The sequence below is a fragment of the Anomalospiza imberbis genome, chromosome 1 (assembly GCF_031753505.1).
Source record: "Anomalospiza imberbis isolate Cuckoo-Finch-1a 21T00152 chromosome 1, ASM3175350v1, whole genome shotgun sequence".
Classification (NCBI taxonomy): Eukaryota; Metazoa; Chordata; class Aves; order Passeriformes; family Viduidae; genus Anomalospiza; species Anomalospiza imberbis.
Window position 1 is genome coordinate 119,153,492 of NC_089681.1, and position 26,636 is coordinate 119,180,127.

At 40.7% G+C, this 26,636-nt stretch overlaps 2 protein-coding genes and 1 long non-coding RNA gene across 4 annotated transcripts in view; 1 reads left to right on the forward strand and 2 right to left on the reverse strand.

Annotated features, from left to right (window-relative positions):
* The window catches only part of SNX10 (sorting nexin 10), a 211,480-nt gene that overhangs the window by 82,439 nt on the left and 102,405 nt on the right, over positions 1-26,636 (reverse strand). The window lies entirely within an intron of this gene.
* Positions 95-22,231, reverse strand: NFE2L3 (NFE2 like bZIP transcription factor 3). 2 transcript variants are annotated; one of them, XM_068208457.1, is made up of 5 exons: positions 22,152-22,231; positions 21,899-21,958; positions 9,435-9,536; positions 8,497-8,580; positions 95-6,114 (listed from the first exon to the last, which is right to left on the reverse strand). In XM_068208457.1, the coding sequence occupies exons 4-5, from the start codon at positions 8,503-8,505 to the stop codon at positions 4,918-4,920; spliced, it is 1,206 nt and encodes a 401-aa protein (XP_068064558.1). In that variant the 5' UTR covers positions 8,506-8,580; positions 9,435-9,536; positions 21,899-21,958; positions 22,152-22,231; the 3' UTR covers positions 95-4,917. The 2 variants fall into 2 exon arrangements, with proteins under 2 accessions (XP_068064558.1, XP_068064547.1); XM_068208446.1 differs by lacking the exons at positions 21,899-21,958; positions 22,152-22,231 and adding an exon at positions 21,545-21,619.
* On the forward strand, positions 6,110-11,434 carry LOC137484602 (uncharacterized). The gene is made up of 2 exons (XR_011004937.1): positions 6,110-8,836; positions 9,465-11,434. It is a non-coding gene; the product is annotated as an uncharacterized lncRNA (long non-coding RNA).

A 26,636-nucleotide genomic window follows, 5' to 3' on the forward strand; every position in this document is an offset into this window, starting at 1 on the left:
TTGTATTTATAAAGTAATGGTAAAAAGAGGCCAGTAGTAGGGTTCTGGCCACTAAGACTTTGTGTTATTTACAATGAAAGTTGAATTTTGTCCACTTCTGTTGTGCTGCAGGTGCTAAAAAACATTTCAAGAAAGTGCGAACGGTTGCTGTTAATACTGTAAAATGAGCAGGACTTGAACTTTGTTATGTGTAGGAAAGGCTGTCTTCTTTTAGTTTGATGATGCATGTACATGATCTCTTGGTGACAAAGTCTTACTGCTTCTGGGAAAGAAAACCCAAGACCCAAGCCCCAGAAATGGATCTGAGTTTTCAAACAGTTATCAGCTTTGCCTCATTGGTTAGAGGATAATTTTCTGGGAATATACTGGGGCTGTGCATTCCCTGTAGGTTTAGTGTTCCATTTGGTTTTTGAAGCAAAGTGTGTGATGCAAGTGAAACCCCCCATAGTAGTGCTGTTACTTCTTTTCCACCCAAAGGAGTAATGTTTATTCAGCCATAACATTCAGTGTGTATAGGAATGCATAGGGGTGTTACATGGAAAGGTTTGCCTGGGTAATCCATTTTGCCAGAAGTACTGTCCCTTTTAATAGTCATGTTTTTGCTTTGCAGCTGCTGTTGGTTTGTGTTGCACAGAAATATTGTCAGGAGTTACTCCAGTTAATAGAGCAAGAACGGGTTTGTTTATCAGCAGTAAAATTAACATTGTATAAATAATACCTGTGTGACTTGCCTGACAGAGTGCTATGAACATTAGGTCAACAGTGTTTGAGCACCTTGTTACAAACTAGCTTGTGTGACCTCCCATGCTGCTTCATTGTACGAAAAAGGGTGACTGGGGGAATGTCCTAGAAAATTGCTGTTACCAGCACTCTTCCCCCCCTCCCCCCTTGTTAGGTTCATTTTTGGAGCATTCTTGTATGAAAATGGGTGGCTGGTGGACTTCATGGAGTTCTGGTGCAGCAGGTTTCAAGTTGCAGTACTTTAAAGTATACACTACAGTAGTAAGACTTCACCTGGTTACATCTGCCATCTCTATTTGGTTTACTTAATAAACAATTTCACACTACACCCTGGCGTTGAGTGTCCTGTTGCCTCATTTATAGGTCTCTGCCACCTCTGTCCTCAAGATTCTTGTTAGAACTGTACTTCTGACTCCCAGAGGATGAACTGATGTGTGTTTGTGTGTTTCAGTACAAAGATGGACAGGTTGATTTTCTTGGAAGCGCTTTGTCCAATATTTTCCTCATTGAAGTTTGTTCTTCTGGTTCCCCCATCTATAACTAGATTGTAAGCTCTTGAGCAGGAACATCATTAGCTTGTAAAATTTGGCGTAAAAAGCCAAATCTATTGAATAAAACCTAAAACATGAATTTAAAGCTGCACTTCAGTGCAGTACTGTAGTGGTCATTCAAAGTGTGTGTAGTGTTTCAGCAGAATGCTGTGTCTGTTCTGGGAGCGCTTATTGGGACGATGCCTCTACAGGCAAAAAGCATGCCATGGATGTTGCAGTTTGATGGAGTACTCTTCTTGCATTTACTGCTGGTGGATGTTTCCCCAGAGCAGGTGTGAATCTTGGAGCAGCCAGCAGGTAATGCTTCATAGTACATGTTGCTGCTATCAATAATGTGAATACAGTCCACACAGTGTTTTTCCTTTTACTTAACCTCTTGCAGATAACCTCTTGTAACAAAAATGCAGTTTACCACTGAAGTGTTAGAGACTACTTAAAAGCTGTGCCATGGAAACAGTATTCTAATGATCACTCCCACTTCAGTATTTCTGGTTTTTGTTGCTTTTGTCAACAGCTATGTTTACAATCATCAGAATAGTGGTTTCCTAGTTATATTTAAAAAGTGTTTTCAGTCTAACTTCAAAGACCTGTGTTTCAACAGAGCAGTAGTAGTAAGGTAGGATGCAAATTAATGGCTTTGTCACATCTGGCTCCAGGGTAGGTTTGATACCATATTGTGTCTTTTCACTCAATAAAGCTCCTGGTTTGTACACTTGAGATTTTGATTTTGTGAAAATCTTGATCAGTCAATAAAGACAAGACAGACTTCAGTCAGGTGTTACCCACATTTTACCACTCTTTCAGTAATAACTTTCTTTGGTCAGTCCTGTTTACCTGAACAGCTTCATTCTATAGTGTCTCTATTTATTGTAAATGTGGTCTAGGGCCAGTATATAAAGTGTATTAAAAGCTTAAGCTCTCTAGTCTAACCATGCATCTTTTGAGGATATAGAACTATAAAGCATAGCCAAGACCAGGCCATGTTTGGGAATTTTTGTTTGGTGTGGATTTTTTTATGTCTGTTTGGAATTTTTCATTAAACAGAGGCTAGTTGCAGAAAGGGAAGACACTTAAAATGAGTGTCTATTCCTGTTAAAACCAGGACACTGGTCTGAATTCTACCTATTGTTTTGTCCTGTGTGCAGGCAGCTGACGGTTTAAAAAATACACATCCACATAAGGTTCATTGTATCACCAGTACTGTTGCAGTCCACCCAAAATCAGTATTTCAGCTCAGTTTTTGTAGTAGAGTTGCTTGTTGGGTTCTGAAGAACTGAGGTTCACATATCAGAGAAGTATAGTTACTGGGCAATAATGACAGTTCAATTAGCTGAGGGCAGTTCATAATCCTTTACATTCTGCAAATTTACAGGGAATGGAATGGGATTGGGTCTGATGTCTTCAATGGATCAGTTGGAGTAAGCTGCTTTCCATTAGTATTGTGTTCTGAAAGGGTTACAGTATGATTTATTTTTAGTATGTACAAAATTTAACTGTGTAGCTGTTTCCCAGTTGGGTATATGCAAGACTCCATTAGCAGCTGGCCTTACAGAAGTCCACAGAGCTCACCTGCCACTGCTGCTGAGGGAGTGGGCACCAGAAAGTTTAGGCTTTTTTTTAACCTCCCCATGTGAGGCCCTAAAGCAGAAATACTCTGCTTTCTGGATTTCTCAGTTGTCAGCCTAATGTAGTAGCTATCAGAATTTATGCACATGGGCAGGGAAGTAGGTTTAAAGACCTTGTCCTGCTAAGGGTAAGTGCATGAATTTTAAAATGTTTATTATGTCATTTAATTGATTATGATCATTCAGACTTAAATATGTAGTTCTTTTTTCCCCTACGACTAGAAAAAAAGTTCACAATTCATCATATGTATCTGATAGCAACTGCATGCTTGGTTGGAGTTTGTGATTTGGCCAGTAAACAAACAGCAAGAAATTGCATAGCCTCAGGAATGAGACTTTCTGCTATGAATACACACTTACCAATTTGAGACTGTGGTCAGACCAATAAAGAATGTACATACACATTTATTTAAAGAAATCTTTTAATAGAAAATGCTGAGAAAATTGTTCAAACAGGCTGATTTCATTATTGATAATTCAGTGCACTTGGCACTATTGTAGGGCTCCCTTTTCAGAAAATGTCACTTGATAGTACCAGTTTTGTCACAGATAAGTGCAAGCAGCCAATGTGACTTCCATGCTAGTGGCAGTTTGCTTCTTCAGCAGGTATAATTTGGCATTTAAGCTTGTATGTGTAGTTCTTAGGTGATTGGTACAAGTGATTTTTTTAACATACCTGAATGTAAGTTTGCTCCATTGTCATCATGCCATGACCAATGAGAACTTTTTAAATACCAGTTTTACGTGTTTTAATTATAAAGTTAACAAGAAGTATTTGTTGTTATCTAGAAATTAATATTTGTAGTTATTTTCATCATAATATACCTCAACATTTCTTCCTTATCATTCATTAGAGACCTTTTAGGCCATCTCTTTTGCAGACCTTTTTCAGGCTGTAAAACAGTAAAGGATAGGATGTTGTAAGTATGTAAGTGAATAAAACTTTCTAATAGCACAAATAAATGTCAAACCAAAAAACTCTTTTATTTGGAGCACTATCAGAGTGTAACCTTGTAATTACAAGTATAGATAAATAGTAATTTGGTTCAATTTAATTTAAAGACTAAATAAAATGTGTATTTTAAAAAATTAAATCTGGAATATTTAAGACACTTTAAAAAGCCAAAGAGAAAAACTCAAGTACTTCTTGAGGAAGGTGTCAAAATGAGATGAAAAGAGAACGTGCACAAATAAATATCACAGTCACTAGGAAACAGAACAGCAACTCCTTCACCATTGGTCATTTTTGCAGAAAAAAGTTGAGAACTATTTAGTTGCAGAGGATGAAGGTAAGAAAATACTGAATCAGGCAGTATTTTTCAGCATGTTTGCAGATTAAGTGTATGAGTTGTAAAATTAAGTGGCAGATTATCTTTGCTTGGAGTTACAATGCTGAAAGTACTGAGGAAAAATGCAGTAGCCTCCTGGGCTGCTCTCCTCAAAGGAAAACCAGGAAAAGCAGAGCTGTTCTGAATAAATGCAAAGCATGCAGTTATCTCTTGAGCCTATGTAAATCCACAGTGAATTTAAGTTGAAGATGCACAAGAACTGTAATTTCTCTTTCAGTGCTAGAGAATAAAATAAGGTCATTTTCTGTATGAACAGTCAAGTATTCAAGACTAAAACATTTTCTTGCATGTGTAACTTTGATCCGAAGTTGACTTTTACCCCTCAATGATGTTCTTTCCTCTGCCCCCCACTACCAGTAACTAAATTCCTAGTTTTAACATAGATCTATAAAGCTACACTACACTGATGGTCTAGCTTCTTTAATTCTAACTAAAACTAAACGGATTTCCTCATCCGGAAGCCTCAGATCGTGGACCTTCTAACGGATCACAGCTGGGTCTGTCAGACCCTTGAACATAAGAGTGGTTCTCCTCAAATGTAGTTGTTTCTGTTTGAACTGCTGTAATCATTGAGCTTTAGTCTTCACACAAGTAGTCTTATCATCCTTTCAGGCAAAATAAAGGTGATCTCCAGTCATCTTACTTTTGTTTCTACTCTTTTCTGTTATCTTGGTTCTGTTCAGATTTGGCCAAGTGCTTGGGTATTATGAAAACACTACCATTGCTACTGCAATGAATGACATATTGGCGTGGATTGACAGGTCTGCCCTGGTCATCCCTTAGTCTACTGAAAATGTCGTGATACAAGTTGTTTAATTTTTGCTTTATCTGGTTGATTGATTTGCTACACTGGGAGTGCTCCTTTTTAAGGCTCTCCTTTTGTGTTTGGAGATTACACACATCTTCTTCCAAGTTAAGAATTGCATTCAGTTTGCGTTTGCGACATTTTTGGGCAGCTACCTTGTTTTTTCCTCTTCGTCTGATGTCACGTAGAAGTGATACCTGAGTTTCTGTCAGCTGGTTCTGTGCTAGCATGGTGTTGAAAGAGTCAACAGACATGCTCACAATTTCCTCGACTGAAAATGGTATTCTCAGAGCCTTTGCACGACATTCATCTCTGCTCCGGTTTGTAGCAGTAGAATTATGGCTCCTACCCTTTACTTCGTTTGATTTCTTCATCCACATCTGTTGATGATGCTCTAGAGTAGATGCTGCTTGACTTGGCAGCTGATTGTACGTGTGATTATGAAGAAACTGCTGAAGCGTGGCTTCTGTAGAACGCTCTGCAACACCTGGATATTCCACATGGCTGTGCTTAATGTTTTCTTGGCAGTGGCCACCAACAGCTCCTAAGCCGTGGGAAGGAGATTTAACACTGCTGCTGTACCCAACAGAATCTTCATAGCAGACTGAGTAAGAGGTGGTGCTGTGATTTGAATTCAAAGACAGTCCCAAATCTGAGCCAGGCTCTTCAAATATCTGAGAAACTTCTATAGGACTAAAGCCTTCCTCCAAAGCCAAAGACATGAGCTTTATTTCATCAAAATTATCATCATGGGCTGTTAGATTTCTAAGGTCAGCAACTGAAAACAGCCCTGTCAAATTTGACCCATGAAACAGTGATTCTGAATTTGTGTTATCAGAGCTTGATTGGGGGAAAAACTCCTGCCTTTGTAAGAGTCTTGGTTTTGAATTTAATTGAGTGGGGTAGTCTGTTCTTAGTAGCATGGCATCAGGAGGACTGAAACTGTTCTGAAATGTCTGGGTCAAATTTATATTGTGGTGTGAGGATGATGGGTCTTGGCCTCTACTAGAAGTAGCAACTGGTGTATCTTCCAGTGAGTTCACCTAAAAGATGAAGGGGGGGGGAAATGAGATCTTTCATAAAATGAATGCTTCTACATCCCTCTGCTACACAGTCACAATCAATTTGTTTTTTAACATTCCACTCCTTGATTCTATTAAAGCCAAATTTTTGTATGTTAAACACCTAGCTATTTGGAATGCAGTTTCCCATCTGTATAAAGCATAATCTATACCGGCATATGGCAAAAGGAAGCAGAAAGAGTGCAGAAGTGACTGAAGGAATGGGAGGACAACTTGCAAAGGACAGTGTGGGACTGTTGAGGGTTGAGAGGTAAAAATGGGACTATTGTCAAGTGTACAAACTATGGCCTATGTGTTCTGTCTGATCTGATCTAAGAAAAAAGTCCTGCTAGGAGGAGTGGTCCTGACCCTTCCCTGGTAGTGGTATTGATGATTAAAGGGTGAGCTAGTTAAAGGTGCTAAACTGTTAGAAAACAAACTTTTTAAAGAAGATAAATAGCTTATGTGTGGAAGTTTACCAGTAAGGACAGCGGTGAAGAAAAGAGGAGTGGAAGACAGGAACATTAAGACTCTGCTGTTGCAGTCTCACTACTTATTTCACAGTTTATGAAGTTTTCAGGGCTGTGAGGTGCCACATTTGGTTTAGTTACATTTAACTGAAGTTTATTGCATCCAAAACTCTGCTGAACTGTTATACTGATCAGTTTGGAGGTAACATCCCCCCCCACCAAGTCACACCTTTTGTGGATGTCTTGACTTTAAATTGCTACTCAGGGTTTTTTTACAAAACCAAAACTGATATATGATGCCTCAGCCCTGATGTTCAAACAATAAAATAGACTGGTAATGCTGTAGCACTAAGGCCCACCTTTTGTGGACCTGAGTTATAGTTGCTGGGTCTTAGAAGCACAAAGCCAGTGTCCAAGATGATGTTGGGTGCTTGCTGACAAGCAGTCATGAAATAGATCAATACAAAGTACTTGAGAATGTACATACATCAAGTAGGAAGTGCACAGGATTCCTCTATAGTTGAGTGTCCTTACTGTGTTTCAGGAAAGAACTTTCTGATTGCCATTCAGTGAACATGTAAAAAGCACTTTCCACAGGGAAGAAATTATGTACTGTAAGGACCAGAACATCTTAAGTTCTCTGTTATGCTTATTGTGAGCTCAGGTAACAGAAGAAGGTCTTGCCTTACTTCTTCTAGGGAGTTACCTTGTACTAGACCACCTGCAGTCTGTGAGATAGAGATGCTATTTTCAATTAATCCCGTGAAAAGAATGATTCTTAATAAGTCAGCTATCAAAAAATCCCACTCACTGTAAAGACCTGATAGTTGGCAGAAACAATCAATCCATATTCAAGAGTTTGATTGTCACAAGATGGCACTGCATTAATGTTGTTAAATAAAATATGCAATGTTACTGTGTATTGTAATAGCTGTATAAAGGCTACAGCCAAATTCCTTTCAAATTTTGAGAACAGAGAAAGCTAAACTGATGAACTTAGACATCTTGTTAGTGTGCAATCCATTTCCAGAGCTGAACAGGAGAGGAGGCTAATTTATGGGCTAGAAGGTACTATCCAAACTAGAGATTCCCAAAACCAATAAGCATGAAGCTATATTGAAAACACTTATGACCCCGGAAGAGGATCCTATGATGGGAAGGGTATATAAGATGCCCTTGAAGTATTGCCAAAAAGGAATGTAGGGAGTAGCTTCATGGTCAATAGTTGCAGCTATGAGATGTGGGAGAAGAGGGAGACTTCAAGTAAAATAACAACTGTTTTTTGTGAAGACAGACACAGAGAAAGTAAAATATAGTATCAGAGGGCCACAAGATTTTAAAAAAACCCCAAAAACCCCAGAACACTAAATGGATTTACTGTTAATGCTGACTGACCTGATTTGCAGTGAAGATGATCTGTTGTTCTTGAGAGCAGCAACCCTGTAAGTGCTTGACCCAATATTTATGACAAATGTAATCTTTCACCACAAATACCCAATAAATAAATGTGTAATAAATCAGTGTTGCTCTAGAGAAACACACCGAGAGCTACTGCATAAATACAAACTGGTATTAGGTTTCAGAAAGGCAACTGTTAGTTGAACTAATTGAGTTGTCCAGTGGCTCCATCCAACTTTGAACACCAGATCACATTAAAGACACAGCTTTTACACCAGACAAATTGCTGGGGAAATTTTTTCAAGTAAAGCCAATGAGAGCTATTGTAAAAGGTGGACAGTAGCATCTTTAGCAGTTTCAGGTAAGTTTTGCTACATTGATTTGCCAGTAAATTCCCAGAGTAGGTAGGGTAGGCTGTGGTGGTTTTATTTGATAAAACAGACTAATTGCTGACTATATTCCAATCTATTGGCAATACCTGTATTTTCTCATTTACCTCTAGCATGTTTTCCACCTGCGATGACAGAAGCTGTAAATAGCCCTCTAAGGAGAGAAGGGAATCTACAAGGTTGCTGTTGCTCTGTGACAAAAAGAGAAACATGGTGTAAAGCACAGTTATATTACCGAAAGGAGGTAAAAATCAAAGTCTGAGAGGAAATAGAGCACAGTGCAATACTGCTGCTGACTCCACCATCAAGTCTTCATCCTGATGGGAGATGACATGTTGCTAGAATGAGCAGAACAGCTCCATGGCCTGAGCATCCCTACACTGCCCACAACAGCAGAAATGGGCTTTCCTCTGAAGCTGTACCTCCCCACCAGTGTGGAAAAATCAGGTATTTTTTCAAAGCCAAGCTCTCAGGGGAGTGGCAAACGGAGAGGCTGGCAAGACACCTGGATCAGATGTTCTCAGCTCTCACAAGGTCTCAAGAAAATTGAGTGCCCTTTTCATTGTAGCTCTTAGAGAGAACAGAAGAGTTGAGTGTCCCAAATGTAATTTTACATCTGAGCATCAAGCTTTATATAAATGGTGAGAGCAGTATAATTTAGCATCCATGTCTCTAGTGTTTGTAGGCAAAAAAATCCTTCCTCAAAAGCACAACACCTTCACAACAGAGAAAATAAACCCAGATTAAAAAATAATTAGTTGCAAGTGTTTTCTGTAAACCTCTGAATATTTCAACTACTCAAAAAAAAAAGTGGGGGATTGAAGGAAGGAGGCAATTTTCAAAAAGGTGTACAAGTGAATCATTCACAAAGCATTGTCTGAAGTGACAATTTCTTTCCTGCCCTGGCAGGGAACACTTCAAATAAAAAGACGAAATAAATTATTCCTTTCAAAAGCTTTCACTACTATTTATCTTAGTGATAAGTTCTGTATACTCCCTCACTTCATCTTCAGTTTTCCCTTCTTCCCTTTTTTTTATCACTTACTTGATTTATGACTTTCTGTTCTTCTTGCAGTTCCAGTTGATCCTGTCCTGGAGGTGGACAGCAGTCATCCAAAGCTCCCTGACATACTTTCAGGTCAACATCCTGAAGACACAAATAAAATGGTTCTATTATACAGCATGGTCTCAAAATTAATCTTTAAAAGGCACTTTTTTCTCCAGTGATAGCATTCCAAATGAAATATGCACTGAACAGGTCATGTGGATGAACTGAGTGTGTAGACTTTGGGGGCAGAATAAGACCAGTGTCAGGTCAGGGGGGCAGCCACCACCTCTTGTTTTGGTGCCCAGGCACTGAACCCATCTGCAGTAGAAATGGACACTGGAAACATATTCTTCTAAACCAGACAAAGAACCATGATGTGATTTCATGCAAAGTTTGGACTATCAGTGTCTTTTGGAGGTCATTTCACAATAACATATCCAAGCCAGATAGATACTCAATGATGGAATCTTAAAACCTGCAATTATACATGGACAGTTAGCAAAATTCCTTGCTCACCCATATTGTAATAGCAACTGTTTCCCATCACTTCCATGTAGACATTACCCATTTTCATTTATCCAAATGATGGAGATTTTTAATCTCCAGTGATGAGATTGTTAAAATATAGGGGCCTCAGAAACAATTTTCAAATTTTTTTTAGAAATTACTTTTTCTATATTTGTATCATCAGACTTCTTCATTGTTTATTATATAGGGCTGGAGTATTGCTAGAGTAACAAGGAATCAGTGCTAATTCCTATTTTTCAAGTGTGTATTTAGATTTAAAAATATTTTCATATTTCAGCTTTTGCAGGGCAAGTCTGTGTTATTAAAATGTGAAACTCAGTGGAATGGCAGCCAGGAAGCCAAGTGGCCACACTGCATTAGTTCCAGGTATTCCCAGCAACATGCTATGGTAGGAGCAGAAAAGACAAGTTTTCAACAGCAGCAAACATAATGAGATAGTGCTCAGTTCTAAAAATCTCAGCAAACAATTTACTTTACAGGTTTGTTACGAAAGCATGAACTACATAAAACCTGCAGTTGTAATAATCTTCGAAACATATATGAGTTTTAAAATTGTTCCTTCATACAAAACACATCAAAAAGTAAATATAAAAAGTTTAAAAACAGGACTCTGGAGAAAAATTAAATATAACCTTAAAACAAATTAACATTATTTTCAATTTTGTACATTCTATTTAAATATTTAAAAATATGAAACCTGATTTTCTTTTAAACTGATTTTGTTTGTTGGCTTTCAATTTTTCTGTACTTTCTTTTCAAGATTGGAAGAGAACTTTAGCTTTATAAACAGCCATTTGTAAAAACAAATAGATCTACAGGGCACTCATCTGTCATTCTGATGTAAGAGTGAAGCATTTCCTTCAGTGATGCCTAACACAGTTTCTACTCATTAGAAATTATATTCCAATACATTATGTCTTCTTTGTCAGCTGCATCTGGAAGTGACCAGATGATTTTTTATTGCCAAATATGAGAAAACAAATTTATTTGCCTAAACCCAGACATACACACGTGCAAAACAACAACAAAACAAACCTCCTAACCAACAGTTTTCTCTATGTAGTTAAACAGGAGAGGGTATGTACTACATAAGACACTGAGAATATGGTAAGTAGCTACTTGCAAACACTTGGATGAGTCCAATGGAGCAGATCACAGGCATGAAGTTAGTCCCATACTTACATGCTTGCAAGATCAGGGCTAGGCTTTAATTCTACAGAGAACCAACCAAATACTTGTCAAATTAACATGACCTGTTAATATTCTAATTAATAAAATTCATGATCATCAAAAATGATTAAGAAGTCAAGGACAACTGCTATTAAATATCTTAAGCAGCTCCTCTGGAGCCAAGTGGCCTGGAAAGCTGCTGCGGTGGCAGAGCATTCAACTCTGGGATAACACAGCAAATTCATTACTCTACTGGCTGCAGAAGAGGCAAATGCAGGAAATAGTTAGAAATGTGGTATCTATAATGTGATGCCTCTAAAAACCAACTGCAAGCACGGGATTTGTATAAAGAAGGTATATGAGTCACAAACTTGATTGCGCCTTTTAAAATTTCCAAGGAAATTGGAATGGGAAGAGCCCATGATATGTCCTACAGATCTTTCAAAATCCTCACAGTTCAGCTTTCTTATAGTAGAAATCTAACTGCACATGATGGTGGTCTGCTGAAGTCTACAACGGAGATGGTCCTTTCCCAAACCACAATTTAGTTGTGAGGACAACTAAATTTCTGATGTACCTGATGGGACATCTCCTTTCTGAAGGGAAACTAAATGTTCCTGAAGCTCACAGAAATTTGTGAAAACTGTCTTGTATTGATTTCCTTGAGATGTCAAAGCTAACTGAATTTTCAGGTCTTTTCTTATCAGTATATTAAACTGCTGTGTGCTAAGGAAATTGAGAATATTTTTACTACAATTTTGGAGTTTATCTAGAGTCTACATTCATTTTTAGGTATCTTTTAGGGAAAAATATATCTATTTTCTCTACTCAGCCACAGATGGTGTCATGGTACCCATAGTTTCCAGGCTGAGAGCCACCAGCTGCACTACAGGATCACAAACCATTTGCCTACATAAGAACAGAATGGAGGTCAGAATCTCCCTCTGATCTTTGCACAGAGCTCCTGCTGATATGAATGGAACAGAGGTGCCAGTGGGGAAGGGAGGGAAGCAGGGTCTCACACTTGCAGTCATGCCCATTCCCTGTAGCTTACCAAAGGGAATGTGTCATCTCTTCTGAGTAAGCTTCATAATGCTGCACTGTGTAGCTCTGAAGATGAGTCTTACTAACACCATTTCTTCCTCTAGCAGATGATATTAAAATATACTCATGGCTGTTCACAGCAATTATTACTACAATAAGTTTTCCATCCTTTGAAAAAACTGTTTTCACCACTACCAGAGCACTTGCTGAAGGATCCTGGCCCTGTAGCCAGGTTTTCACAACAGTGATGGTATAGATACAGCACACGTAAGGTATTTCACATCACAAATTTTCACCTATGGGATCATTTCAGTGAAAACCTCCATACAGCAATCAACCAGAACCTTTTTGCCTTCGTTTCTCTGTATTGGCTTTTCACAAAAATCCCCTGGATTATGCTGGTAAAGGTTTTTGCTCTCTATTACACTTTGCACCAGCTTGTTAGTCTTCCCCAGTAATGAAGAATGACTCAACAGCACAGCTCAACAATAGAATGCTTCCTTCCATGCCTGCTGTATCACTTGGGACTGATTGCTGGACTACTGCTATGGGGAGAATAGAAGGGGTGTCTCCCCAAGAAACAGCCACACTATGTTTTTGAATAAGGTATTTCATTAAAGACACCTTAATTCTACAGACTGGATGTACATCTAATGACAAAAGCTTTATTACAGAGTCTGGATATTAATCCAATGACAAGAAGGATTAGGTGTAGATACCATTTACTCAGCACTGTGCTGCCATATTCAGTGTTTCTATTCTTCCCATCCTTATTTTGCAACAAGGGTAACAGAAGAAACAGTAATTGAGTTACAGTAATGCCACTGAGCCCAAGAAATCGGGACAACATGTGGTTGTCTCTGTATAGAGAAAAAAACTTAATTTTTGCTGATTGTAGAAGACATAATAACACCACCAAACCCATCTACTGCAGGAGCCTACCGCTGGAGGGTGTGGAAGTTCATGCCTCCAACAGCAGGCTGTTTCGAAATGGTAAACTGCAACCCTGCCTGAGAGCAACCTTTGATTTGCATTTGGAAGGACTTCTGTGCAAGCACAAAGCCAGAGTGTTACACTAAAATTCTCATCATAAAATAATCATAAGAAAATAAAATCCCAATTATCTGAAATTTTCATCTTGCTTCTGCCACCTAATATTTTCCGTTTCATTAAAGAACACAGTCTGAGGAGACTGAATATGATTTACCAAATTATCCACCAGCCTTGTATGTGGGGGGCTGGGCTCTAACCCTGCACCTGCCCTTTCCCTAAGCTTACCACAGGTCAGCTATAGGCTTCAGTTTGTCTGTCTTTGGAATATGAAAAACAGTAGTTTATGCCAAATCTGCTACTTAAGGAAGACCAATAATCAATGTGGAAGTGAGAGAAAGTAAGGTTTTGTGGGTGGCCTGGCCTACACTTAATTGGAAGCATGCTGCCTGCTCCAGCAGGTTTCCAGAGGTTCTTACTCTATGTCAAAAACAGAGCCTTCAGTTTCCAATTAAGTAAATCAGAGAATTGATCTCAGCACGAACTGGGTGTACTGTAAATCAAACGATCCTCCACATATCTCCTCCTCTTGCTTCCTACACCCATGTCTTATCTGCTGTCCTTAAAAGAATGTACAGGGAGCAGAACCTGTAATGACACCAAAATAAAAAAGGTCTACTGTGGTGTATTGGATGGGTGAAGAAGATCCCTCTGAAGGAGCAGCACAAAGCATAATCAATCTGTTTTCAGCTATTGATCTGTGTGCAGTTGGCACGCTAGACTAGAAGTACACAACCCACGGCTACAAGTGCACAGAAATACCTGAACTAGCTCTGGAGTAACAGAAAGGTCTTGCTGGAAGAGAGCAGAGCAGACAGACTGGCCTGCCTGGGTGCACAGACAGCACTGAGAGGCAGGGAGTACCTGCCCCTGCAAAGCTGTTTCACTGCAGTCAGAGTTATCACTACAGACATCTCAGTGCTGGAGCAAAGATACACAACCACAATTATTTGCAAAAACCATTTTTTTTTGGTGCTGTTTACTCATGTATCCTGTTCAAGTGCTATCTTCCAATTACTCTACATTATGCTCTCTTTATTTTAGGTGTTAGGTTTTAAACTGGTCCATTGATGTCATTAACCTTTGAGATGGTTTTCTATAAACTTTTGTCCCTTCTCCATTACTAAGTGCACTTCTCTGTAGAATTAGCCCTCTCATTATTAGCTGAAAAGATGTGACACAGGCCTGGCGCTCTTTGCTACGTTTTGAATAAGTAGCATTTCCAGAACAGAATCATAGAATGGTTTGTGTTGGAACTATCCTTTAAGTTTGCACAATACCAGCAGAAGTTAAGCAAAACAGATCCTATTAACATAACCAGTAGTTTCACTTTACTACTTGGTAGGATTAAATACAATTAATAATTAAATATAATTATGTGTATCTGATATAATTCAGCTCTAATTTTAGTGATCTTGCTCTTTGCCTGTGTACTTTAAATATGTGATAATAATCTTACAAACTGATATCTACTTAATAGATAAGAAAAACAGAAAGAAAGATATTTCTTGCTGTTTCTCTATATTCATAATAAACCCTAAAATATCCTGAAAACACCAGAACAGAAGAGTACTTTATTTTTTGAAATGCAGCCAGGGTTTTGGATGTATGGAGGGTGGAAAGGTGGATGGACACACCAAATAGCAAAGTAACTTCCATGTTATATATGTCTAGGCTTAAAAATTACAATAAACCACTTTAGGTAGGCAGTGCAAATGAGTAAATCAAATGGTTCATAGATGTGACTCCAAATGTGGCACCAGTCAAACATTTATGTCATAGCTACTTTAAATCCTAATAATGCCATCTGGGCTGCAACCAAACACTCCCTGTGTGAGCCCTCCTGTGTGCTGCAGTGAGATAATAGCACCTCTCTAACCACATGCATTTCAGGGCATTAGATAGCATGGGCCAGCTGTGTCAGCTATTACAAAATACACATACTGTGTGCACTCTGTTCCAACACAAAATTAACACCAACCTACTTCCCAGATGGAGGCAGAGATAGGTACACGCTGAAGATACAGAGACTAATAATATTGTAATTGATTTCAAGTAAAACATCAGTTTTCATGATGAAAATAAGTCAATAACCCCTTCAAAATGAGCTTTTAAAACCACTTCAACAAATACACCAAACAGGTGCACACTCCAGCCATTTCGTCCTGTGCAGATGTTTTTCACCAGAAACCAATTTCATTGTAACGACAGACAACATAAAGAATAGAAATTTTCAGTTTCCCTCGAAGTTGCTAAATAGAGCTTAAAGACTAACTAGCAAAATAGATAAAAGAATGCAAAAGTAGACACACAGGATGCTAAATACAGCTGGAACCAGTGGATAAGCAGATAATGAGGAATATATTGGTTTTTGTGGCAAAGCCACATAATAAGAAGTAACAGCGCATGCCCTAAGGCAAGTTGAAGGCAAGGTCATCTGTCACACTGGGGGCACTCAGTGAGTATGACCACCAGAAACTCCTTCAGACAACCCTCTAGGACCATAAAAGGGCTTCCAGTAAGAGACACATGCATGCAAATTAGTTCTAGGAAAAGTGATGTTTATATATTAGCTAGTACACTGTAATGAATACGTATGGTCTTGATGGTATAAATGTCTTGTTGGAAAGTTTCACAATACATTTGATTAGAGGAGATATTCTTTGGGTGTGTTCAGCGCACTGAAAATAAAGAATGCTTGCTTTCTAATATTTCAAATTTTGTTTGAAAGTTTGTTTTCTGTCCAATTTTGGTATCACTAAAGTACGCAATATCCCTGAGAGTAAATGTGATGAGGGTAATTAAGTTTATTCAGTCACTCTTTCAGACAGAGCACAGTAAAAAAAACCAAACCAAACCCAATGTGCCCCCTCTCTCCTCCACTCCCCCCCGCCAAAAAAAAAAAAAAACAAACAATCAAACCAAAAACCTCTTTCTATGCCTCTGGTGCCCCAAGATGCTTTCTTTTGTGGTCAATGAACTACTTGACATCAGGATCCTGTAAGATACCTCCCTCCCTTCCTGCTCTACATTTACCATAGGGTGGGTTGTATACCCTTATTGGCATGATGTAGTCAGTACTGAATAAAGACAAAATTACCCTGGGACCCTTTTAGATAAAACTTTGTCTGCAGTTCAGTTCTGGATGTCTTCCTTTTGAGTCCTCCCAGGCAAACATACTTTCTCAGGTATCCAGCTTATCCAGCTCCCTGCTTTTCCAAGCCACCAGCCTCTCTGCAACACCAAATACCTGCCAACTCACAGCTCTGAATAGGGAGCACTGTTAAAAGTCACAGTCTGACACTTCAGTTCCTTTAGGATTTGAGTATCTTCACCTTCCACTGTCCCTCACCTGTAATTCCTCTTCTACTTTCCACATTTACCATACTCTAATTCTTCCTTCTTTATGCCTGATATTCCCCTCATCTACTCTCACAGGCACTTTTCATCCACCCCCTGCACTGGCAACACCTTGGCCACTCTCCAAAGAGCAGGAAAATGCTGTTGTAAGTCAGCCCTACACCACAACTCCAACTTCCTTTAACACCCTCCCTGAACACTCCTTTGACTAGGCTTTTTCAAACCCTTGCAAGACTAAGTTTGAGGTTCTTCTCTTATGCCACCTCTTTCTGAAACACCATCAAGTCCTTCCCCCACCTCCTTAAGGTGAGTTCTGGCTAACACGTAAGGGCCATTCACAACCAGGGACCCATCCCATTTATCTACTTCCAGATGTCTCTCTACACCAATATTGCCATGTCCTACTGCTCAATGAATCCAAAAGAAAAAAAAAAAGAAAAGGATCATTTGAAATAAGTTCTGTAAGTTAAGCACACAGCTTCGGTGGGAAGCTCTCCAATGGATTACAGAAACAGCCTTTGGAGAGAAACCTTCAGAGAAAAGTCTACCTGGTTCCTGCTTACCTTTTACTTTACCAAACTTTGACACTTACCAAGGAAAAAAAAATCCATAACTCAAATTATTCTCACTCAATATAAATACTTCAAATGGTGTTCAAAGTCTGGGATGGATTCCCCCCTTCCAGTGCTTTAATACCATAAAACTCTGCCTCTGATGGTGTTCAAAGAACTGTGCTTTTATGAGGTTTTACATAACCTCATACTCAGTTTGACTCAAACTGCCCTTTCTAAAAAGTAACATAGAGACAACAGTATAAACAATACAAATAATCCACTGTGCATATTCTTCCTTAAATTTTGTAATTCATAAACAACAGCAATGTTATGCTGTTAATTATTAATTAGAGCAGGTGTTGTTTAACTGAGTACAGGAATTCAGCTCTTGGGAAGGGCCTCAAAGATCTGCTGAAAGAATGCAATACATTCAGATATAACAAACCTACTTGACTTGTGTGGGAGCAGAACGTTCCTTCTCTATCCCACCCTGAGCTGGATCTTGTTTCACATGCAGTGCAATGACCTAGCACAGCAACTCCTGCTCTCATTCAGGTACTGCCTCTTATGCTGGCACGGGCATCATCACTGCCTGGGGTTCACGTGATTTGGAACGAACATTTTTACTGTAAGACTAACACAGAGAAAAAGTTGAAGAGCTACACAGTCCATTCTTGCTAATCCAAATATTCTCCCACATATATTCTGTAAAAGATAAAGAAACCATTGACTTTTTAAACTCTCTTTCTTCAAATGTCTACATATATACATAAACACATACTTGCACACACAAGAATACTGATATACAAAAAAGAAAAGGGAAAAGAAAATCACTGAATCAAGCAGTGCAGTTCTGAACCCTTGCAAGACCTTCAGCTAAGACACTGCTGTGTGACAAGCTTCTTGAAACTTTCTCTGTTTGGAAGGGAATACTATTACCATACACATAGGACTGATGCCACATCTTGCAGCACTGAGGCCTCCCGTTTCCCCACACAGTTTTTTAGATTCTTTAGAAAATGTGTCTCATTTATTTTTCACATGGACTTAGGGCTTAGTGTAAGAGCTTTCAGAAGTGTTGTTGAGGCAGTGTTACATTGAGAAGCCTAAGGAAAATGCAGTTGGCAGAGTGGGGCATGGAACGTAACCCAAGTTATGTGCCTGCAGAATGGCTTCTCTTTTCCCCACCAATATAAGACCTATACCCTGTGTCAGCTATGTGTCTTCCTCCTCCCTCCCCTTTTTTTTTGGCTCTTTCTGAGCTTAAAACTTCAAAATGTACACAGCCACACAATGCCTCTAAATTTCAGTTTTAGTTTTCCTTAAGCTATTTCCTTGAGCAATCCAACAATACCTTACTTTCTTTCATATTGGGGAAAAATAAGCAGATATGCCCAACTTTACCTGTGTGAGTAATTCAATGTGGCCTACTCACACATATCCTATTCAATTTGATTTACTTGTGTGAGTAGGGTTGAGTATACCAAAAAAAGTCAGGCACCCTGTTTTCAATAGGGGATGCCAGCATTCAAACAGGTGCTGAATATTAAGGAGCAAGTGGTGCTTCCATTATAAACCCTTTCTTAAAAAGAAAGCAAGCGCAACCAGGACTGCAATCTCTTTTTCCAGCAAACTGTGAGAAGAAAGACTAGGTGCAGCTCAAACACTGTTGGAACTGGAAAAAAGAAACGTAGCATGAGAAACAATCACCCCAAAGAGAAGACCTGGCTCATTCTTAGGCTTTTTATCTGTTTCCTTGGCAAACATGCCCACTGCAGCCCGAACTCTTGGACTCAGGTGTTCTGCAAAAAGGCAGGGTCTGAATCACCACCTTTCATTTCTACAGAAATGAATACATTTCCTTGCATGAACTGATGAATGTTTTTCCAGTTATCCAAAGCACATGTTTATTGCTTTTTTATTTCTTTTCCTCTAAACTCATGGTTCTCAGGGAGCTTAGTCTCAATCTTAAACATCCCTGAGAACAATACCTACAAGCATTGATTCTGTAGCTGACCCAGATCAGAACAGCGCAGAGGCATTAAATTAATACCCTAAGCCAAAGGGCACATCTACCAACACCTGCTCTGACCTGCTGTAGAGCATGCAGGACAGGGCAGAATGAACAGTGCGGAACTTGGAAGAAAAAACCCTTTTTTAAATGCAGTCTCTGTAGCAGTACAAACACTTTTCTCCCTGGTCCTGTTACACACATCCATCTAAGAAAATGAGTAGCAAGACACTGAGGTAGTATGATTATTTTCTCCATTAAAGGGTGTACTTCAGAGGAAATATATTTTGCTATTTTTATTACTAAAGCGATAAAATATTGTGGGGTTTGCATTTCACCAGCAAGCCTATGTTTGATTACAGAAACAAACAGAATTAAATAGTTTGCTGGGAATACAAAGGTTAGGGCTGATTCAAGACTGCTGGGCAGCAAGCTGAGTTTAGGAACCCACCTATCCACTTTACTCCTTGTCAAAACCAAAGTGCTCAGGCTGTTCTAACACTGCACCTCATCTTAGCACAGGACAGTTAAACCCCTGTATGCTACTACAGCATGCTTTGGCCACTGAATTAATTTTCATCTGCAGCTGTATTCAAGAGTAGTTTTAAGCGCTAGATCTCAAAAGATGAGAACCAATAGCTTGCATTGTGTTACCAGAAATGTTTTCAGCAGGGACTGGAGTCCAATGAATAAAATCAATCCAGGGATGGCTAAATCCAGCTGCAAACTTTTCATGATGCCACACAATATCAAGCGGAAAAAACCCAAATGCTTCCTTCTGTTTACATAGACTTCTCATCCTGATCTAGTATGGATAAGAGAAAGGCTAAAAATAGCTCAAATCTATTTTTACAAAAGACAAATTGAAGGTTATAAATCAGCTGAACCACTCTGGAATCTATTATAATGTTACCATAACACTTTGGCAGCATAAGTAGACTCAGTCAAAGCTACCAAAGGTCACCTTAAAAAAAAAATCTACTTTTTGATCTGTGTTTCATGTTTTAGACCTGCCGTGTGCTTCAAAAGATGTGCAGTGGAAATGACATAGGGGTTTCTAGACAGATGTCCCTTTACACTTTATTTCAAAGACTGAACAATGCCTTATCTTGCTCCAATCATTATTTCACTTAAATACATTGTGGTAAAGAGAGAGGCCCAGAGCTACACTCAGTAAAATAATGAATCATCTTCTCTCCACATAAAAGAGTCATCTCTTACATCAGGGTGTTGAAATTAGTTTTGCAACTACTTTACAAAAATAACCAAGTTAACAAATGGGGAAATAAGGAAAAAGAAAAAAATTAAAAGAAAATTTAAAAAGAAAAATAATATCTACCATGCATGACAAATTAAACAATTACCAGTTGGTGCTGGTCCATTAATTCACAGTAAGAACCAGCTATTCACAATTGTTCAAAATCAACTTGAAAAATGTTGGTAGTTCAACTTGGTATTTCAAAATGTACCGAATTTCAGAGTCACAAGCCCACCAACTTGGCATTCCTGTACCTTTTGAATCCACAAAGTGCTCCACAAAAGTCCCAGATCATAAACTACGCCGGAAACAATGAAACTCTATTCCCAACAGCAATTTAACTGGGAAAAGCCAGCCTCGCAGCTGAGTGGCTCGGCTAATCTTGGAGCTGCAGCTGTACACAACTCCTCGGCTCTGTGCAGGACGGGGGCCTGAGTGGGCACAAGGCGACAGCAGCGCAGCAGGGACTGCACGAGGTGCGAATGAACAGGGAACCTGGTCAGCGCTGCTGGCCGCTTATTGCTTCACGGCGAGTTTTGAAACTGCCGCGCTGATAACGGATGGCAGATAAAAGGAGCCCGGAGGTTTGCCCCAGCACAGTAAGACCCTCTACACTTAAGAAATGCTCCTGACAAGTGTAGTTAGCGTAACACGACGCACAGGTGCCCCGCGCCCAGGTGATGGGTGCGCCATATGAAACACTCTGGAGAAGCTGCGTTTCTGCAGATGCGTGTTATTCTTGAGAAGCCTGCGTGCCCACATGAAGAAAACAGGCAATGCCGGAGGAAATGCCAAGCAGAACTGTCCGTCCTGGCCTTACAGCCCTGCCCGACAGGTGACAGCGGCGCTGGGGCCCGGGCTGTGCCCGGGCCAGGGCAGCTCTGCGGGGCTGACCCCGCTGCTGTGCAGGAGGCTCCGCGGGTCGCTCCGTCAGCACAGGCTGCGCGGCAGCCCGGGCCCGCCGCTCGGAGCTTTGGCTCCCGCCGCCCGGGACACGGGCAGGGCACGGGCCAACCAGCACACCGCCGGAGGTGTGTCTCCCTACTGGCTTCTGTCCCAGACCGCCCGCCTGCCCCGCTCGGCCGAGGCGGCTGCGGGACCGCCCGCCCGGAGCCGCCCGTGCCTCACTTACCTCCGCCATGGGGCAGCCTCCTCGGCCGGGGCCGCCGCCGCCTCATCCTCCTCCCGCGGCGGGGCGGGGCAGGGCTCCACCCGGGCGGGGCGGGCGGGGCCGGGGGAGCGGGCCCGGCGGCTCCGGGGCTCGGTCCCCCATGGCTGCCCCATGGCTGCCCCATGGCTGCCCGGCGCGGGCCCTCGGGGGGTCCGTGTGCGCGGCGGGACGCGGAGCGCAGCCCCAGCTCCGCGGCTCCGCAGCCGCAAACCTGCCCCCCGCCCCTCCTGCCGCCGCCGCACCGGCCCTTCCCGCGGACGGGAGGCGGCGCCGGGGCGGGACGGGGACGGGGACACCGCGGGCCCGGGATCGCACCTGTGTGCTGGCGGTTCCTGCGTGCCGCGGGCAGGAGCTGCACGGGGCTGCTGAAGCGAGCTGGAAATAAAGGATACGAGTTACAAGGGGCTGTAGCCGGAAGGAAATGAAAAAATAATATATAAAAAGCTAAGAGATCCTCCACAACCCTCGGTCAGTAGAATCTCCTAATGAAGTTACAGGATTCAGATACAGGTTTTAACTACAATCAACCTGCTGCTTAAGTATCTTTTCAGTGCCTTTCCTTTCTCACCTGTTGAACTGCATTTTCCTCAGCACATCTACTCAGCACTATAGGAACTTACTCTCGCACATGCTAGAGATAGATTTTCCAGTTGTGCTCTCTCTGTCCTCTGAAAAGGTCTCTTATCACGTCTCCTCACTTCTACTTATCTGAGTGTTTCAGACTTGTTTTGGCATTTGCAAAGCGTTAGGCTGTTCGGGCAGACCCTGACAGTGTCACTTCTCCAGTGATAACTGTGTGTAACGGGTGTAGTTGCTCAATTTTGCTGTTATCACAGATGACATTTCCCTTTTTTTGTGGGGTCCAGTGTGATACCACACAATGAGTGTATTACAGTAGTTCTAACGTTTTATTGCAAAACTTGTTTATTGAATTCTAACGAAGTAACATTTTTCTTTAAAAAATCTAGATGTACTGGAATAGGATACAGTCTTCCATTGCAACTTTTTTTTTTGTTGTTGGTTGGCTTGGGTTTTTTTTTTTTTTTGGTTGGTTTTGTTTTTTTTTTTTTCCCTTTGTTTTGCTTTTTTAATGCCTAAGTGAGATCTCTGGCTTTTAAAGTGGAAGTAATGTTGATTTTGCCATGGGAAAAATAAATATGTGTGCTAAGGTAAATATATTTACAATCATGATTCACTGCATAAAGCCAAAACAACTACCGCAAGTCCTTATATTCCACATTATACATTGGTGTTAAACCTTTTATTTTGGGGGAGAATTGGTTCAGCATGATCAAAATCTCTGCTCATAATTTTTATATTTGTAGATCAAGTCTTCTGATGATAAGAAAATATATGACAATTGAAGAATTTCAGTTTGCCTGCAGAATTTCTTGTGAGAGACAGAGAAGGAGCTTGGCACATCCCACTGCCCAAGGAAGACAAGAGCCTCTTTGAGGCCACTGTAGGCCACTGCAGGCCACTGCAGGGATATACATGAAACAGGCCTGTTCAATCGTTTAGTCTTAAACAAGTTGTGTTCAAAATGTTTAATAGAAGCTCTGAACTGTTACAGTTGCTTTTGACTGCTAGGTTTTTGTCTCAACTGAGTTTTAAATCATGGTCCTTAAGACACTCAGCAACACACATGGGCCACTAGAGAGGGACCGAAACCTCAGGCTTGCCCAGATACCTTAAACTGGAGACAACCTTCACTCAGAAGACATTCCATGGTGGCAGATTTAGGGATTCTGTTCAGGTCTCTGGCTCCCAGTATTCAGAACTTTAAAATCCTGCCCTGAAACAGTGATGAGCAAGTGTGTGCTCAGTTAGCACTGTCGCACAGAGAAGGCATTGGTCGCAGAGAGCCCTTGTGTGCTCTCTCCCAAAAAATGCTGTAACTATTTTGCACATCAGACACTGTCTGCATTGACAATCAGCCCTTCCTCCTGATCAGCAAAGTCAGTATTCTTTCTGTGCATGTTTACTAAGAGATCAATTGCAAAGACCATTACAATGTCATAGCATGAATGCTTCTTTTAGAACAAACCCCTTAAACAAGACTCCTCCCCCAGTCTCTTAGTCAAGTTCAGCAATTTCGCACTATGGCATGAAATAACTCACACATCCATGCTAGATGCAAAAGAGGGAGAAGAAGAAGTTTTATTTCTGACCTTTCAATATATAGAATTCCAAAAGTGACAGTGGATTGGAGGATGAAATTGCCACCTCCCCAGCCATACTGGTCAAACCAACAGTACATTAATTCTATCCTCCCACAAAGAAGAATGGAAAACAATCATTATTTACATGACAGTGCGTGAGAAACTGCAGTAGAAATATGTAAACATCAGAAGGCATAAAAACTTTTGGAAGAACTTTAAATCTTTCAAAAGAACAGGGCGACACAACACAAGAGCAGATGTGACAATTTATACCAGTTTAGTCTGCTCTGGCAGCTCATTGCTAAGGGAAAAGAGTCGATTTGCTTCCCTATGTCTGACTAAAAGCCTGATTTGAGCCTGTGAAAAATCACAGAATCATAGAAAATGCTGAGTTGGAAGAGACCCATCAGGATCATTGAGTCCAGTTCCTGGCCCTGCACTGGACACCCCAAGAATCACACCATGTGCCTGAGAGCATTGTCCAAAAGCTACTTGAGCTCAGACAGGCTCGGTGCTGTGACCATTCTCCCTGGGGAGCCTGTTCCAGTGTCCAGTCACCCTCTGGGTGAAAAGCTTTTACCTGGTATCCAACCTAAACCTCCCCTGACTCAGCTTCGTGTCATTTCCTTGAGTCTTGTCGATGGTCACGAGAGTGAAGAGATCTGTGTTTGCTCTTCTGCTTCCCCTCAGCTTTGTGAAGATGTTGAAGACCACAGTGAGGTCTCCCCTCAGTCTTCTCTTCTCCAGGCTGAACAAAACAAGTGACCTCCTCATAAGGCTTCCCCTCCAGAGCCTTCACCATCCTTTTGGCCCTCCTTTGGACAGTCTCTGATAGCATAACGGGTTTTTTATGTTATTGCTCCGAAAACTGGCCCCAGCACTTGAGGTGAGGCCATCCCAGGTGCAGAGCAGAGTGCAACAGCCCCCTCCCTTGTCTGTCTGGTGATGCTGTGCCTGATGTGCCAGCCAGGACATGGCTGGCTCTCCTGGCTGCCTGGGCACATAAAAATGAAAGCTGCCTTCTCCTTCTTTACCTCAGTTTGCAATGTAGTAACTTCTCAGTGTTTCTCCCAAGTTACTCAAATGGAAATGGAAGTGCATCCCTATGGCATGTGGTCCCCTACACTTGTCCCTGCATGCACGAAAGCTGGACACATAGCCCAGGTAAGTGCCACAACGGTTTTCAAGACTCCAGGTATGAATTCCTAGAGAACAAAGAGTGTATATATGTTCATGTATGGAGCTGCAGGTGATTACATCCCAGCTGTTTACAGCCTCCTAAGTGCATTTGTAGTCATTAATTCCAGAGAAATCTTTCAGTAGTTTCAAGTACTCAGTCTAACATTCAGTGAATCTAGTAAATAACTGTTTTTTTTTCCTTATGCCAAACTCTGATAACAATTTATTTTGTTCAATAACACATCAGCGAAGTTGCTCACATATGACATTTCATACGTAATTCTGGTTTCTTTCAATTTATAAACCTACTTCTCATGAAACATGCTTTTTATCAAGGTAACCTTTTAGATAATCTTCTCTCAGGAAAGCATTAACATCAGCTTTAATAAGTATGTTGCTCAACTGCTTGGTGTTGATTCTGCTGTGCTAGACTGGTGCGTTGGTCCCCATCGTGCCTTTGTGCTTCATGCCAGTGTTGAAAAGGAGGGACAGGATCTTTACCATCAGAGCATTTACAGAAGGCAAGTGATGGAGTAGAAATCCTTGTGGCAGCTAATGCAAGTGTTAAGTTTGGACCCCTAGAGCAGGCGGGTACTGTCAGTTACAAGCATACAAATGTCAAAAATTTGTTGCCTGGCTTTAGACTGTAATCATTTTCCTACTTTATTGTCTGACTGATTTCTTACCATGACATTAAATTTGTAACCCTGACTGTGACCAAGTAGCAACACTTTTATTACTTCCCTAACAGATGCCCCTGTTCTCGTTTCACTTTCATACTTTTTGTGTCACAGAAGATTCTACAACTGGTACTGGGTTTAACAATTCTCTCACAAATCTATGCATAAATGGTTTCAGTTATCACTTTTATGTTATTACCTAACAGTGTTAGCTATAAAACAAGTAGGAAAAAACTCCCTTTGTTAATTTTGGTTAAATTTTGCTCTGTGCTTTGCAAAAAAATAATTCATTATAGGTGTTTGTATGGGCAGTAAGAAAAAATAGCAAATGAACCTGCAGTGGCCAGGTCTGGCATTTTCTCAGTCAAAAGGCACAAGCTGAGCAGGGACCTGGAACCCATTTTCTACACATCATATTTTTATCACTTTCACACACTCAAACCACCTCTCCTTTATGTCAGATGCACAGATACAATGCTAGTGAAATCACTGTATAAATACCAGGCTGGATCATGTATCTTGCAATGCTCTTTCTACAAATCCTTTGAAAGGGCTCTGAAATAGCTGCATTAGCACTGCTGAGGCCATGGCTTATAGAGCTGGACACAGATCATGGGAGGGTGGCTTATGAAGTCCTCCTAAGCTGGTCTGTAATACACACATGCTTTCATGTCTTGTCTCTCATTATACCTCTTTGCAAGGGATATAAGCAGATACAGATCTAAATCTGTCCATCTGTCTATCTATCTATCTATCTATCTATCATCTATCTATCTATCTAGCTAGCTAGCTATCCTCAGGAGTGGGAGGTCAGTTATGCCTCAACACATAAAGACCTTAACTTCTAGATATTGAAAGAATAAAGAGCTTTATCTTCTGGACATTGAGCCACTCATTCACAGATTTAGCTATAGTTAAGTGTGTGACAAGAAGTGGTATAAGGCTGACACTCTCTTTTCACAACTCATCCCCTAGATTCAAGCTGCTAACTCTCCTTCTCCAAATGCTTACCCAAGCTGCCCCCCATGCTGG